The sequence below is a fragment of the Nycticebus coucang genome, chromosome 20, assembly GCF_027406575.1.
Source record: "Nycticebus coucang isolate mNycCou1 chromosome 20, mNycCou1.pri, whole genome shotgun sequence".
NCBI lineage: Eukaryota > Metazoa > Chordata > Mammalia > Primates > Lorisidae > Nycticebus > Nycticebus coucang.
Window position 1 is genome coordinate 37,888,784 of NC_069799.1, and position 13,317 is coordinate 37,902,100.

The 13,317-nt window shown below is 41.8% G+C and overlaps 1 protein-coding gene across 19 annotated transcripts in view; it reads right to left on the reverse strand.

The window, feature by feature from the left end:
* The window catches only part of OBSCN (obscurin, cytoskeletal calmodulin and titin-interacting RhoGEF), a 183,397-nt gene that overhangs the window by 157,219 nt on the left and 12,861 nt on the right, over positions 1-13,317 (reverse strand). For 17 of the 19 annotated variants that reach the window (XM_053572317.1, XM_053572309.1, XM_053572311.1 and 14 more), the window contains exons 11-12: positions 6,654-6,929; positions 5,196-5,471 (exon numbers count right to left, since the gene is read on the reverse strand). In XM_053572317.1, coding sequence (XP_053428292.1) covers positions 5,196-5,471; positions 6,654-6,929 — 552 coding nt within the window. The remainder of the gene's footprint in view (positions 1-5,195; positions 5,472-6,653; positions 6,930-13,317) is intronic. The other 2 variants (XM_053572308.1, XM_053572310.1) reach the window with 2 other exon arrangements.

Here is a 13,317-nt window from a genome sequence, read left to right on the forward strand (position 1 = left end):
CCTCAGATGAACTAATGAACTATAATTCTTCCCTTGTAATTAAGTCTGATGTGTAAACGAATTCTGATACATACATACAATGCATACAAATTCTGATACAACACGTACAATACATACAATTTACCCATAAAAAGGAGCAAAGCACTGATTCATGTTATGCTTAAATGAACCTTGAAAACATACTAAGTAAAAAGAAGCCAGATACAAAGAATACACATTGCATGACTCCTGTTATACGAAATATCCAAAACAGGCAAATGTACAGGGACAGGAAGAGGTTGGTTGCCAGCTGGTGGAGGGGAATTAGTAGTGATAATGGGTATGGATATTCTGGGGTGATGAAAAACTTTTGAAACTAGGCGTCAATGGTGGTTGCACAATATGGTAAATGCATTTAATATCCTGAAAATATACACTTTAAAATTATTAAAATAAGAAATAAAAGTGAGGTTACCGATACAAACTTTACAAAAATAAAAAGGGTTGTAAGAGAATACTATAAATAACTATACGTCAACAAATTAAATAACTCAACAAGAAATAGAGAATCTGAAGAGACTTATATATCAAGTAAAGAGATGAAGTCAGTCATCAAAAACAAAAGACATTCAGATCAGAAATTTAGAAGTAAAATTCTATTTGCAAAGCATGATCTTGTGTATAGAATATCCTAAGATGTCCACAAAAGAATTATTACAGCTAATAAGTTCAGCAAGGTTCCAGGACATAAACCCAATATACAAAAATTAATTCTATTTCTGTATCTTAGCAATGAACATTCTAAAACTAAAATTAAGAAAACAATTCTACATATAGTGGCATCAAAAAGTTAAATACTTAGCAACGAATTTACAAAGAAAAAAATTCTCGTACACTGAAAATTATAAAACACCTTTGAAAGGAATCTTAAAAGACAAGACCTAAGGAAATAGAAAGGCATCCCATATTCATAGATTAAAAGAGAATTGAATTGACCTACTCCCCAAATTGACCTACTCAGTCAAGGCAAACCCTCTTAAAATCCTATCTGCCTCCTTTGCAGAATTTGAAAAGCTGATCCTAAAATTCATATAGAAATTCAGGGGACCCTGAATAGCCAAAACAATCTTTAAAAAACAAAGATGCCAGACTCATACTTACCAGTTTTGAACTTAACACAAAGCATAGAAATCAATGAAATAAACCGAAAATCTAGAAATAAACTCTTACACATATGGTCAACTGGTTTTCAACAAGGGTGCCAAGAAAACTCAATAGAGAAAAAGTCTTTTCAATATCTTTTGCTTCCTTCAGAAGCAAAGGATGAAGCTGGACCACTACTTCCCATCACACACAAAAATTAACTTAAATGGATCTGAGACTTAAATAAATCTAAGAGTTAAAACTGTAAATCTCATGACCTCAGATTAGGCAATGGTTTCTTAGAAACAACCCCTAACACACAAGCAACAAAAGAGGATAAATTGGACTTTATCAAAATTTATAGCTTTTGGCTTGGCACCTGTAGCTCAGCAGCTAGGGTGCCAGCCACATACATCAGGGCTGATGGGTTCAAACCCAGCCCAGGCCTGCCAAATAACAATGACAACTACAACAACAACAACAACAACAACAGCCGGCAATAATGATGGGCACCTGTAGTCCCAGGTACTTGGGAGCTGAGGCAAGAGAATCACTTAAGCCCAAGAGTTTGAGGTTGCTGTGAGCTGTGATGCCACATCACTCTGCTGAGAGCAACAAAGTGAGACTCTGTCTTAAAGAAAAAAAATTATAGCTTTTGTGCAACAAAAGAAACAATCAAGAAAATGAATGGGAGAAAATATTTGCAAATCACATATACAATAAATGTCTGGTATCAGACTATATAAAGAACTCTTACAGCTCAATATGAAAAGACAAATAACACAATAAAAAAAGGAAACAGCCAAAGGATCAAGACAGTTCTCCAAAGAAAATATACAAATGCCCAATAAGCAAATGAAAAGCTGTCCAACATCATTACTCTCTAGGGAAATGCAAATCAAAACCACAAGGAGTAGGGTGCTGACCTCATATACCAGAGGTGGCGGGTTCAAACCCGGCCCCGGCCAAAAATTGCAAAAAAAAAAAAAATCCATCAATGCAATCCACCATATTAATAATTTAAAGCAGAAATCCCATGACCCCAAGGTGCAGAATAAACCTCACTCAGCACTGTGGTTCACCAAGGCATTGGGAGAACTCAGAGCTCTGGTTTAGGGCAGGTTTACATCGATACTTGGAGAAAAGGAGTCCACAAAACCTCAGAAGCTAACCCATCAGGCTAACTAGTTTTAATCACTCTTTTAAGGCACCACTTCTTAATACTGTTGCGCTGGGGATTAAACTTTAACATGAATTTTGGTGGAGACAACTTCAAACTACAGCAAATAGACATTATAAAATTTTTCAAGAAGTCAATTTAAAGAGAGCTTTTATGCAAAGACTACTCAGACCTGCCAGTCCTGCATTTGGAGTGAAACCTGGCATCATGAAACTGGCTCCCATGCTCTATTACAGGCTGAATGTTTTTGTCCTCCCAAAATTTAGAGGTTGAAATTGTTACCCCCAAGGTGGTGGTATTAGGTGGTGTGGCCTTCGAGAGGCAATCAGGCTTATGTTGGTGGAGCCCTTGCGATGGAATCAGTGCTCTTCTAAAAGGGATCCCAAGAGCTTTGTCACCCCTTCCATGCTGCGAGGACCCAGCAAGAAGGTGATGATGTCTAGGAGCCAGGAGGTGAGGCCTCACCAGGGGCCATGCTTTGATCTTAGATGGGGCAATTAGAGCAGGCTTTACTGAGCACCATCTCAAGTTAATCCCCTCTCGTGCAGTTCTGGGTGGTCTTCACTATCCCCATTTTACAGGCAAGGAAATTGAGGCTGGATGCACTGCTGTTATCAAGAACTTTCCAGTGACCCTGGTGCATACTCCCCTTGCATTTAATGCCTCTGAGCTCCCTCTGACATCCATCCATCTCCATGACCCCATGCCAGGGCCCCCTGATGTAAAGCCTGTCTGGATGTCTAACCCAGGAAGCTCTGCATCCCCCTGCTCTTACTTCCTTTATCTCACGACATCCCAGTCCCAGCAGCCATAATTCACAGTGCCTTCCAGGAAGCAGGAGGGACAGGTTTATGGGGAAACGTTCCTCAGCACACCCCTAGAAGCTACTATGACAACTCCCATTGTACAGAGGAGGAAATTGAGGCACACAGGAGTCCACCGTATGAGCTTCCAAGGGCTACCAAAACAAATCACCACAAAATGAGTAGCTTAAAATGACAAATCTATCCTCTCACAGTTCTGGAGACCAGAAATCCAAAATCAAGATGTTGGCAGGGCCATGTTCCCTCAGGCGGTTCTAGGGGAAGAATCTTCCTGCCTCTTCCAGCTCCTGATGGCTCCACACGTTTCTTGGCTTGTGGCTGCATCACTCCAGTCTCTGCCTTTGTTTCTGTGTGGCCCTCTCCTCTGTGTCTGTATCTTCTCCTGTTCTATTTCTTATAAAGACACTTGTCATTGGACCTAGGACCCATCTTAATCCAGGACAATCTCATCATGAGATTCCCCACTCAATTACATCTGCAAAGACCTTATTTCCAAATGAGGTTTCCATGGATACGAATTTGGGGGATGACACAACATCAACAACACCCCCAAGACTGCTGGGCTAGTAGGAGACAGCAATGAGACAGGCCTGGTGATTTGACCCTGTGCACGCTCTGATCCTCTCCTGGTGTGGGAGTGTGGGCCACACATTCCAAAGAAAAGAGACATAGCCAGGGACACCCACTATGATGAAGTAGGCAGAATTCCAAGAATGCCATGAATACTAAATATGAGTGATGCCCTGAAGGAATCCTGCAAATGGAATTTGGAAGCAGTGACTTTAAGTTCATCAAAAGGGAGATTACACCTGGTGGGCCTGATCGAATCAGGTGAGACATAAACAGACATCAGATTTGAAGCCTGAGCATGATTTGACAAAAGGAGATTCTCCACTGATGGACCAGGATGAAGAAAGCTACATGGCAAAGAACAGCGTGGCCTCTCCGACCTGACAACAACCCCCTGGCTGAGCTGGCAGGGCAACATGACCTCAGACCCACCCTGGAACCCACAGCCACAAAGAACTAAATTGTGTTGACAATTTGGGTGAACCTGGAAGAAATGAGAGAACTCAGCCACCAGGACCTCTAATTCAGGCTTGGAGACACTGAGAAGAAAACACAGCCACACCATGTCTGCCTAGACTTCTGACTTTCGGAACTGTGAGCAACTCATTGAGTGTTGTTTTAAGCCACTAAATTGGTGATAATTTGTTATACACAGCAAAAAATAAAATAAAATAAAAATAATTAACAAAACGAGAAAAAAACAAACAAATACACACCCTTTCCATGTTCTTCCCACCTTGATTGTTTTGGCTGGAGCTGTGGGAGCCATTTTGTGACCATGAAGCAATAGCCATTGGAAAGAAAAAGGTAACAGGGTTGGGATGGCAGAAATTAGAGCCTATCTCCTAGGGACAGACTGTTCAGAAGGTTCTTGCATTGGAAACCCTCTAGAACAGAATATACCACTTCCTCTCTGAAGTGGGTTCTACTTCTCTACATCCTTGGAACTAGGCTTCCTTTATGTTTAGATTTGAGCAATAAAACTTGGAGAAAGATACATTCTGATACTGCAGAAAAACAGCTTAACAAGCCTTGCAGCTTTTACTACTCCCTAGAGGAAAAAAATCCAGCCACCACAGAAAGAACTCTGAGAAGAGTGACCACCAAGGAAAGAAAAACATCACAGACATAGGAGAGGACCACCCAACATCACAAGAAGAGGGAGCATCATCACCCCAGGTGGTCCCTGTCTACAAGAATGACCCCAGATGGGACCTTAGATGCACCAATGAGGCCAAATACCCAAGCCTGACACTATGAACAGATGAACAATCCCTGCTCATCTTTGCCCAAGTTCCCAACCTGCAGAATCTTGAGAAGTAGACTGATGGTTCTTCTAAGCCTCTGTCTCAGGGTGATTTGCTATGCAGCAACAGGTAACTATTTAATAGCTGATACAGGAACTCCATGAAGTAGCCAAACACTCTCTCATCCCACACTGAAACATTTACCCCAGGCCTGTTCCCAGAGATAGTCCAATGTCTGCTTAATCAACTAACCTGTGACATCCAGGTGGAAGGAGACCCTCTGGCCCCCGGCCTCACAGCTGTACTCCCCAGCATCCGCCTTGCCCGCCTGCTGCACCACCAGCCGCCTCTGGCTCCCCTTTGCCTCCACATGCACTTTGGAGCTAGAGCTCAGCTTTTTTCCATCCTTGTACCACGATACCTCCGTCTGGGCCTGGGCCACCTCACAGCTCAGGGTGGCACTAGCTCCTGCCTCAGCCTGCACCTCCCTGCAGGCTGGCTGATCCTTGGCAAACACCACCTTAGGCTCTGGGGACAGACAAGGAGAAACAAAGGATCAGAGACACAGATTAGACCCGGTCCATCCTTCAGGGCCTGAGGCTCACCCTGAGACCTGTAGCGGCCAAGACAGGACTGTCCATATGTAGCACCACAGTGCACAAAGGTCCCATCTCATGAGCTGCACAAGCTGCGGGTTCTGGGTTCCAAAGTTGTGTACTGATAACACCACTGTGCTGTCCATTGGAGACAGACACTATCCTTCTCCCTGTCTTATGTGTCTCCTAGGACCCCCAGGCTGTCATGCCTCCCCACCTGCCCCCCACCATGCAGGGGCCATAGGCAGCAGGATGGGGTAGGGTCAGGAAGGATGGTCTTCCTTGAGGACCAAACCAGGAATCTGCATCTTTGCTGGCCAAGGCCACAAAGAGAAAGTAAGAGAGCCAAGTGCCAGTGTAGCCTATCCAGAAAGATCTGAGTACTAGTACCAGGGGACCAATCAGGAGAGAACTGTGTGCAGTGTGAGCCAATCAGGGCAGATCTCAGTACCAGTAGGGGCCAATCAGGAGAGAGCTGAGTGCCAGTGTGAGCCAATCAGGGCAGATCTCAGTACCAGTAGGGGCCAATCAGGAGAGAGCTGAGTGCCAGGCAGGGTCCTCAGGAGAGAGGTGGCTGAGTTGTGTGTGGCCTCCTGTGCCCAGGCTAAGTGACAGGCTGGACAGGATGAAGGAAAAGTACAAAAGGGGAATGACAGGCTCAGCTTCTGTAGCTCAAGCGGCTAGGGCGCCAGCCACATACAATGGAGCTGGTAGGTTCAAAGCCAGCCAGGGCCTGCCAAACAATGACAACTACAACCAAAAAATAGCCGGGCATTGTGGCGGGCACCTGCAGTCCCAGCTCCTTGGGAGGCTGAGGCAAGAGAATCACTCGAGCCCAGGAGTTTGAGGTTGCTGTGAGCTGTGATGACACAGCACTCTACCCAGGGCAATAGCTTGAGACTCTGTCTCAAAAAAAAGAAGGGAATAACAAATGGAAACTTGTTGATTACCAAGGGGGCCCATGGCATAGGTATGGGCAAGCAGAGGGGGCTCCTGCCACCTGCAGGACCTGCTCTCAGAGATACAGACTCAGACAGTCCAAAGGTGGCCTCCCCTAGAGTTTTACACCAGGCAAAAAGGGTCCCCATACATTATTCCTAACCCTGGTACCTACCTGTGACATCCAGGTGGAAGGAGACTTTCTGGCCCCCGGCCTCACAGCTGTACTCCCCGGCATCTGCCTTGCCTGCCTGCTGCACCATCAGCCGCCTCTGGTTCCCCTTGGCCTCCACATGCACTTTGGAGTTAGTGCTCAGCTTCTTCCCATCCTTGTACCACGTCACCTCCATCTGGGCCTGGGCCACCTTGCAACCCAGAATGGCAGTGGTCCCTGCTTCAGCCTGCACCTGGCTACGCTCTGGCTGATCCTTGGCAAATACCAACTTGGGCTCTGGGGACAAAGAGAAAAGAAAGGAAACAGAGTCAGAGACTCCATACATGGAGTTTCAGATTCAGAGAGTGTTCAGTCTGGAGCTCATTGAGGACAGGCTGTCTGTGATGCAAAAACAGTGATGAGGGAACCCAAGGAACCTGCAAGAGTCACGGTTTCCCAAAGCCCAGCAACAATGCACAAGTATTCTGTCGAAGGTACATTTCTCAACATTTAAATCAAGTTCTACAAAAAGCAAAACTAGCCCATGGGGATAGAAATAAGAATAGCCGTCGTCTGGGGCAATAGGGAGGACTGACCATCCAAGGGCACTTGGAACTTTCTAGAATGATGGAAATGTTCTTTATCTTAATGGGGACATGGTGGTTATGCAGTGTCTACATGTTCCAAAATACCTTCTACATACACTTAAGATTTATGCATACCCTCTACCTCAAATATCACTACATGCGTCATTACAAAAGTTCAGACACACACAAAAATCACGAAACATAAAATCTGCACAGACAGAAACAAATGAAGTCCTCCCAGCAACAACAATAAGCTGTGCATGTTGAAACTTGCATAGATGAATCGGAAAGGATGTTGTCAACTATGTTTCTTGAAAGTAATATAATGCACCATAACGAGCCTGTCTCAAAACTTTTTAGATGACCCACATATTAAAAAATTGCTGGAACCAGGGCTTCCTTACCTTTTATAACAATAAAAACAACTTCCCATGTGTAATCTGATACATTGGAAATTTATTTTTTTTGGAGGAGAATGACTTTATTTTTTTATTTTATTTTTTATTTTTTGTATTGTTAAACCATAGCTGTGTACATTAGTGCAATCAAGGGGTACAATGTGCTGGTTTCATATACAATCTGAAATATTCTCATCAAACTGTTCAATGTAGCCTTCATGGCATTTTCTTAGTTATTGTATGTAGACATTTGTATTCTGCCTTTACTAAGTTTCGCCTGTACTCATTCTAAGATGCACCGTAGGGCGGTGCCTGTGGCTCAAAGGGGTAGAGCACCAGTCCCATATGCCGGAGGTGGCGGGTTCAAACCCAGCCCTGGCCAGAAAAAAAAAAAAACTGCGCAAAAAAAAAATAAATAAATAAATAGCAGTGAACTCTTTAAAAAAAAAAAAAAGATGCACCGTAGGTGTGGCCCCACCCATTACCCTCCCTCCACGTTAACCTCCCCCCTCCCTTCCCCTTCCTTGGCCCTTTCCTCATAGTCTTGTGCTATAGTTGGGTTATAGCCTTCATGTGAAAGCTATAATTTAGCTTCATAGTAGGGCTGAGTACATTGGATACTTTTTCTTCCATTCCTGAGATACTTTGCTAAGAAGAATATGTTCCAGCTCCATCCATATAAACATGAAAGAGGTAAAGTCTCCATCTTTCTTTAAGGCTGCATAATATTCCATGGTGTACATGTACCACAATTTGCTAGTCCATTCGTGGGTCGATGGGCACTTGGGCTTCTTCCATGACTTAGCAATTATGAATTGGGCTGCAATAAACATTCTAGTACAGATGTCTTTGTTATATTGTGATTTTTGGTCTTCTGGATCCTATAATTATAGGATCGAATGGGAGGTCTATTTTTAGGTCTCTAAGTATTCTCCAAACATCCTTCCAGAAGGAACATATTAGTGTGCATTCCCACCAGCAGTGTAGAAGTGTGTCCTTTTCTCTACATCCACGCCAACATCTCTGGTTTTGGGATTTTGTTATGTGGGCTACTCTTACTGGGGTTAGGTGATATCTCAAAGTAGTTTTGATTTGCATTTCTCTGATGATTAAGGATGATGAGCTTTGTTTCATGTGTTTGTAGATTGTGCGCCTGTCTTCTTCTTTTTTTTTTTTTTGTAGAGACAGTCTCACTTTATGGCCCTCGGTAGAGTGCCGTGGCCTCACACAGCTCACAGCAACCTCCAACTCCTGGGCTTAAGCGATTCTCTTGCCTCAGCCTCCCGAGTAGCTGGGACTACAGGTGCCCGCCACAATGCCCGGCTATTTTTTGGTTGCAGTTTGGCCGGGGCTGGGTTTGAACCCGCCACCCTCGGTATATGGGGCCGGCGCCTTACCGACTGAGCCACAGGTGCCACCGGCGTCTGTCTTCTTTAGAGAAGTTTCTCTTCAAGTCCCTTGCCCACCCTGAGATGGGATCATGTGTTTTTTTCTGGCTAATATTTTTGAGTTCTCTGTGGATTCTGGTTATTAGACCTTTATCGGTGGTATAACCTGCAAATATTTTCTCCCATTCTGAGTCCTGTCTGCTTCCTTTACTTTCTATGTTCTTGGCTGTGCAGAAGCTTTTTAGTTTGATCGGGTCCCAGTAGTGTATTTTTGATAGAGCTTCAATTGCCTCGGGAGTCCTCCTCATAAAATATTCACCCAGGCCAATTCCTTTAAGAGTTTTCCCTGCACTTTCTTCAAGTATTTTTATGGTTTCATGTCTTAAGTTTAAATCTTTTATCCAGTGAGAGTCTATCTTAGTTAACGATGAAAGGTGTGGGTCCAGTTTCAGTCTTCTACAGGTTGCCACCCAGTTCAACCAGCACCATTTGTTAAATAGGGAATCTTTTCCCCACTGAATGTTTTTAATTGGCTTGTCAAAGATCAAATAATGGTAAGTAGCTGGATCCATCTCTTGGTTCTCTATTCTGTTCCAGACATCTACTTCTCTGTTTTTGTGCCAATACCATACTGTTTTGATCACTATCACTACAGTCTCAGGTCTGGTAGCGTGATTCCTCCTGCTGTGTTTTTATTGCTGAGTAATGTTTTGGCTATTTGAGTTTTTTTCTGATTCCATATAAAATAAAGTATTATTTTTTCAAGATCTTTAAAATATGACAATGAAGCTTTAATAGGAATTGCATTAAAATTATATATTGCTTTGGGTAGTATAGACATTTTAACAATGTTGATTCTTCCCAGCCATGAGCATGGTATGTTTTTCATTTGTTAACATCTTCAGCTATTTCTTTTCTTAAAGTTTCATAGTTCTCTTTGTAGAGATCTTTCATGTCCTTTGTTAGGTATACTCCCAAATATTTCATCTTCTTTGGCACTACTGTGAAAGGAATAGAGTCCTTGACTGTTTTTTCGGCTTGGTTATTGTTGGTATATATAAAGGCTACAGATTTATGGGTGTTGATTTTGTAGTCTGAGACACTGCTGTATTCTGTGATCACTTCTAAAAGTTTTGTAGTAGAATCCCTAGTGTTTTCCATATATACGATCATATCATCTGCGAAGAGTGAAAGTTTGATCTCTTCTGACCCTATGTGGATACCCTTGAGAGCCTTTTCTTCCCTAATTGCAATGGCTAAAACTTCCATTACAATGTTAAAGAGCAATGGAGACAATGGGCAACCTTGCTTGGTTCCTGATCTACATGGAAATGATTTCAATTTAACTCCATTCAATACGATATTGGCTGTGGGTTTGCTGTAGATGGCCTCTATTAGTTTAAGAAATGTCCCTTCTATACCAATTTTCTTAAGTGTTCTGATCATGAAGGGATGCTGGATATTATCAAAAGCTTTTTCTGCATCAATTAAAAGAATATGGTCCTTATTTTTTAGTTTATGTGCTGAATTACATTTATAGATTTACGTATATTGAACCAGCCTTGAGACCCTGGGATAAATCCCACTTGGTTGTGGTGTATACTTTTTTTGATGTGTTGTTGGATTCTGTTTGTTAGGATCTTATTGAGTATTTTAGCATCAATATTCATTAGTGATATTGCTCTGTAATTTTCTTTTCTTGTTGGGTCTTTCCCTGGTTTGGGGATCAAGGTGATGTTTGCTTCATAGAATGTGTTGGGTAATATTCCTTCTTTTTCTATACTTTGGAAGAGGTTTAGTAATATAGGTACTAGTTCTTCTTTAAAGGTTTGGTAGAATTCTGACATAAAGCCATCTGGTCCTGGACTTTTATTTTTAGGGAGTTTTGTATAGTTGATGCTATTTCAGAACTTGATATAGGCCTGTTCAACATTTACACTTCATTCTGGCTAAGTCTTGGTAGGTGGCGTACTTCCAGGTATTGGTCGATTTCTTTCAGATTCTCATATTTCCGAGAGTACAGTTTCTTGTAGTATTTGTTAAGGATTTTTTGAATTTCTGAGGGGTCTGTTATTATTTCATCATTACCATTTCTGATTGATGAAATTAGAGATTTTACTTTTTTTTTCCTGGTTAGGTTGGCCAAAGGTCTATCTATTTTATTGATCTTTTCAAAAAACCAACTTTTGGATTTATTGATCTGTTGTATAATTCTTTTGTTTTCAATTTCATTTAATTCTGCTCTGATTTTGGTTATTTCTTTTCTTCTGCTGGGTATGGGGGTTGGAGTGTTCTTCCTTCTCCAGGTGCTTGAGATGTCCCATTAAGTTATTGACTTCCTCTCTTTCCGTTTTCTTGAGGAAGGCTTGCAGTGCTATAAATTTCACTCTTAGGACTGCCTTTGCAGTATCCCAGAGGTTCTGATAATTTGTGTCTTGATTGTTGTTTTGTTCCAAAAATTTGATTTCCTTCTTAATCTCATTTATAACCCATCTATCCTTCAGCATAAGGTTGTTTAGCTTCCATGTTTTTGTATGGGTATGCTGGTTTCTGTTGTTATTGAATTCAACTTTTATTCTATGATGTTCTGAGAAGATGCAAGGAATAATTTCTATTTTTTTTAATTTTCTGAGGTTAGATTTGTGGCCTAGGATGTGGTTGATTTTGGAGTATGTTCCGTGGGCTAATGAGAAGAATGTGTATTCAGTTTTGTTGGGATGAAATGTTCTGTAGATGTCTGTTAAGTCCAGATGTTGAACGGTTAAGTTTAAATCTAAAATTTATTTGCTTACCTTCTTTTTGGAGGATCTATCCAGCAATGCTAAAGGGGCATTAAAATCTCCAACTACTATGGAACTGAAGGAAATCAAGTTGCTCGTGTTTGTTAGAGTTTCTCTTATAAATTGAGGTGCATTCTGGTTGGGTGCATAAATATTAATAATTGAAATCTTATCATACTGAGTATTACCTTTAACAAATGTGAAGTGTCCATCCTTATCCTTCCTTATTTCGGTTGGTTTAAACCCTATTGCGTCTGTGAATAGGATTGCAACACCTGCTTTTTTCTGCTTTTCATTTGCCTGGAGTATAAATGACCATCCCTTCACCTTGAGTCTATATTTGTCTTTTAATGTAAGATGCAATTCTTGTATGCAGCAGATATCCAGCTTGAGTTTTTGTATCCAGTCAGCCAACCTGTGCCTCTTTAGAGGACAATTTAAATGTTGGTAAGCCTTTTGAGAGTCCGGTGGAAATTTTTAATCCTTTTGCCACTGTGGAAGTTGGAATTTGATCAAAATTTTGTGGGTGGGTTTACTTTTGTGGTGGAGGATTACACTGGTCTTTATGGAGGATAGGTCTGAGAATATCCTGGAGAGCTGGTTTGTTATGGCAAATTTCTTCAACATGTGAATGTCATTGAAGTATTTAATTTCTCTGTCATAAATGAAACTCAGTTTAGCTGGGTACAGGATCCTGGGTTGAAAGTTATTTTGTTTTAGGAGATTAAAAGTCGATGACCATCCTCTTCTAGCTTGAAAGGTTTTAGCAGAGAGATCTTCAGTTATTCTAACATTCTTGCCCTTGTAGGTAATGGTTTTCTTTCGTCTGGCTGCTTTCAGAATTTTCTCCTTCATATTAACTTTAGTGAAATTGATTATGACGTGTCTGGGGGATGTCTTCTTTGGGTTGAGTCGTGCTGGAGTTCTGAAACTGATATCTGAATTTCAGAATCTCTTGGCATGTCTGGAAAGTTCTCCTTCATAATCTCATGGAGAAGAGACTCTGTGCCTTGTGAAGCCACTTTGTCACTTTCAGGGATCCCTATAAGATGAATATTAGTTTTCTTCGAATTATCCCAGAGCTCTCTGAGAGAGTGATCTGTTTTTGCCCTCCATTTCTCTTCCTCTTTGAGAGTTTGGGAGCGTTTGAAAGCTTTGTCTTCAATGTCAAAAATCCTTTCTTCTGCTTGCTCCATTCTGCTACTGAGGGATTCTACTGTGTTTCTCAGATCTTTGAGCGCTGCAACTTCTTGTCTCAATGTGTCAAAATCTTTGGTCATTTGGTCTTTGAATTTGTTGAATTCTTGAGATATCTTTTGGGTTACTGCTTGGAATTCTAATTCGATCTTATTTGCTATCCAGATTCTGAAGTCGATTTCTGACATCTCAGCTATTTGTTTGTGCATGGGATCTTGTGCTGTGTCTGCCCCATTGATCCTTGGGGGAGTCAATCTACTCTGATTATTCATATTGCCAGAGTTTTTCTGTTGATTTCGCCTCATGATTGTTTTTCACTGTTGCCTCTGGCTGTC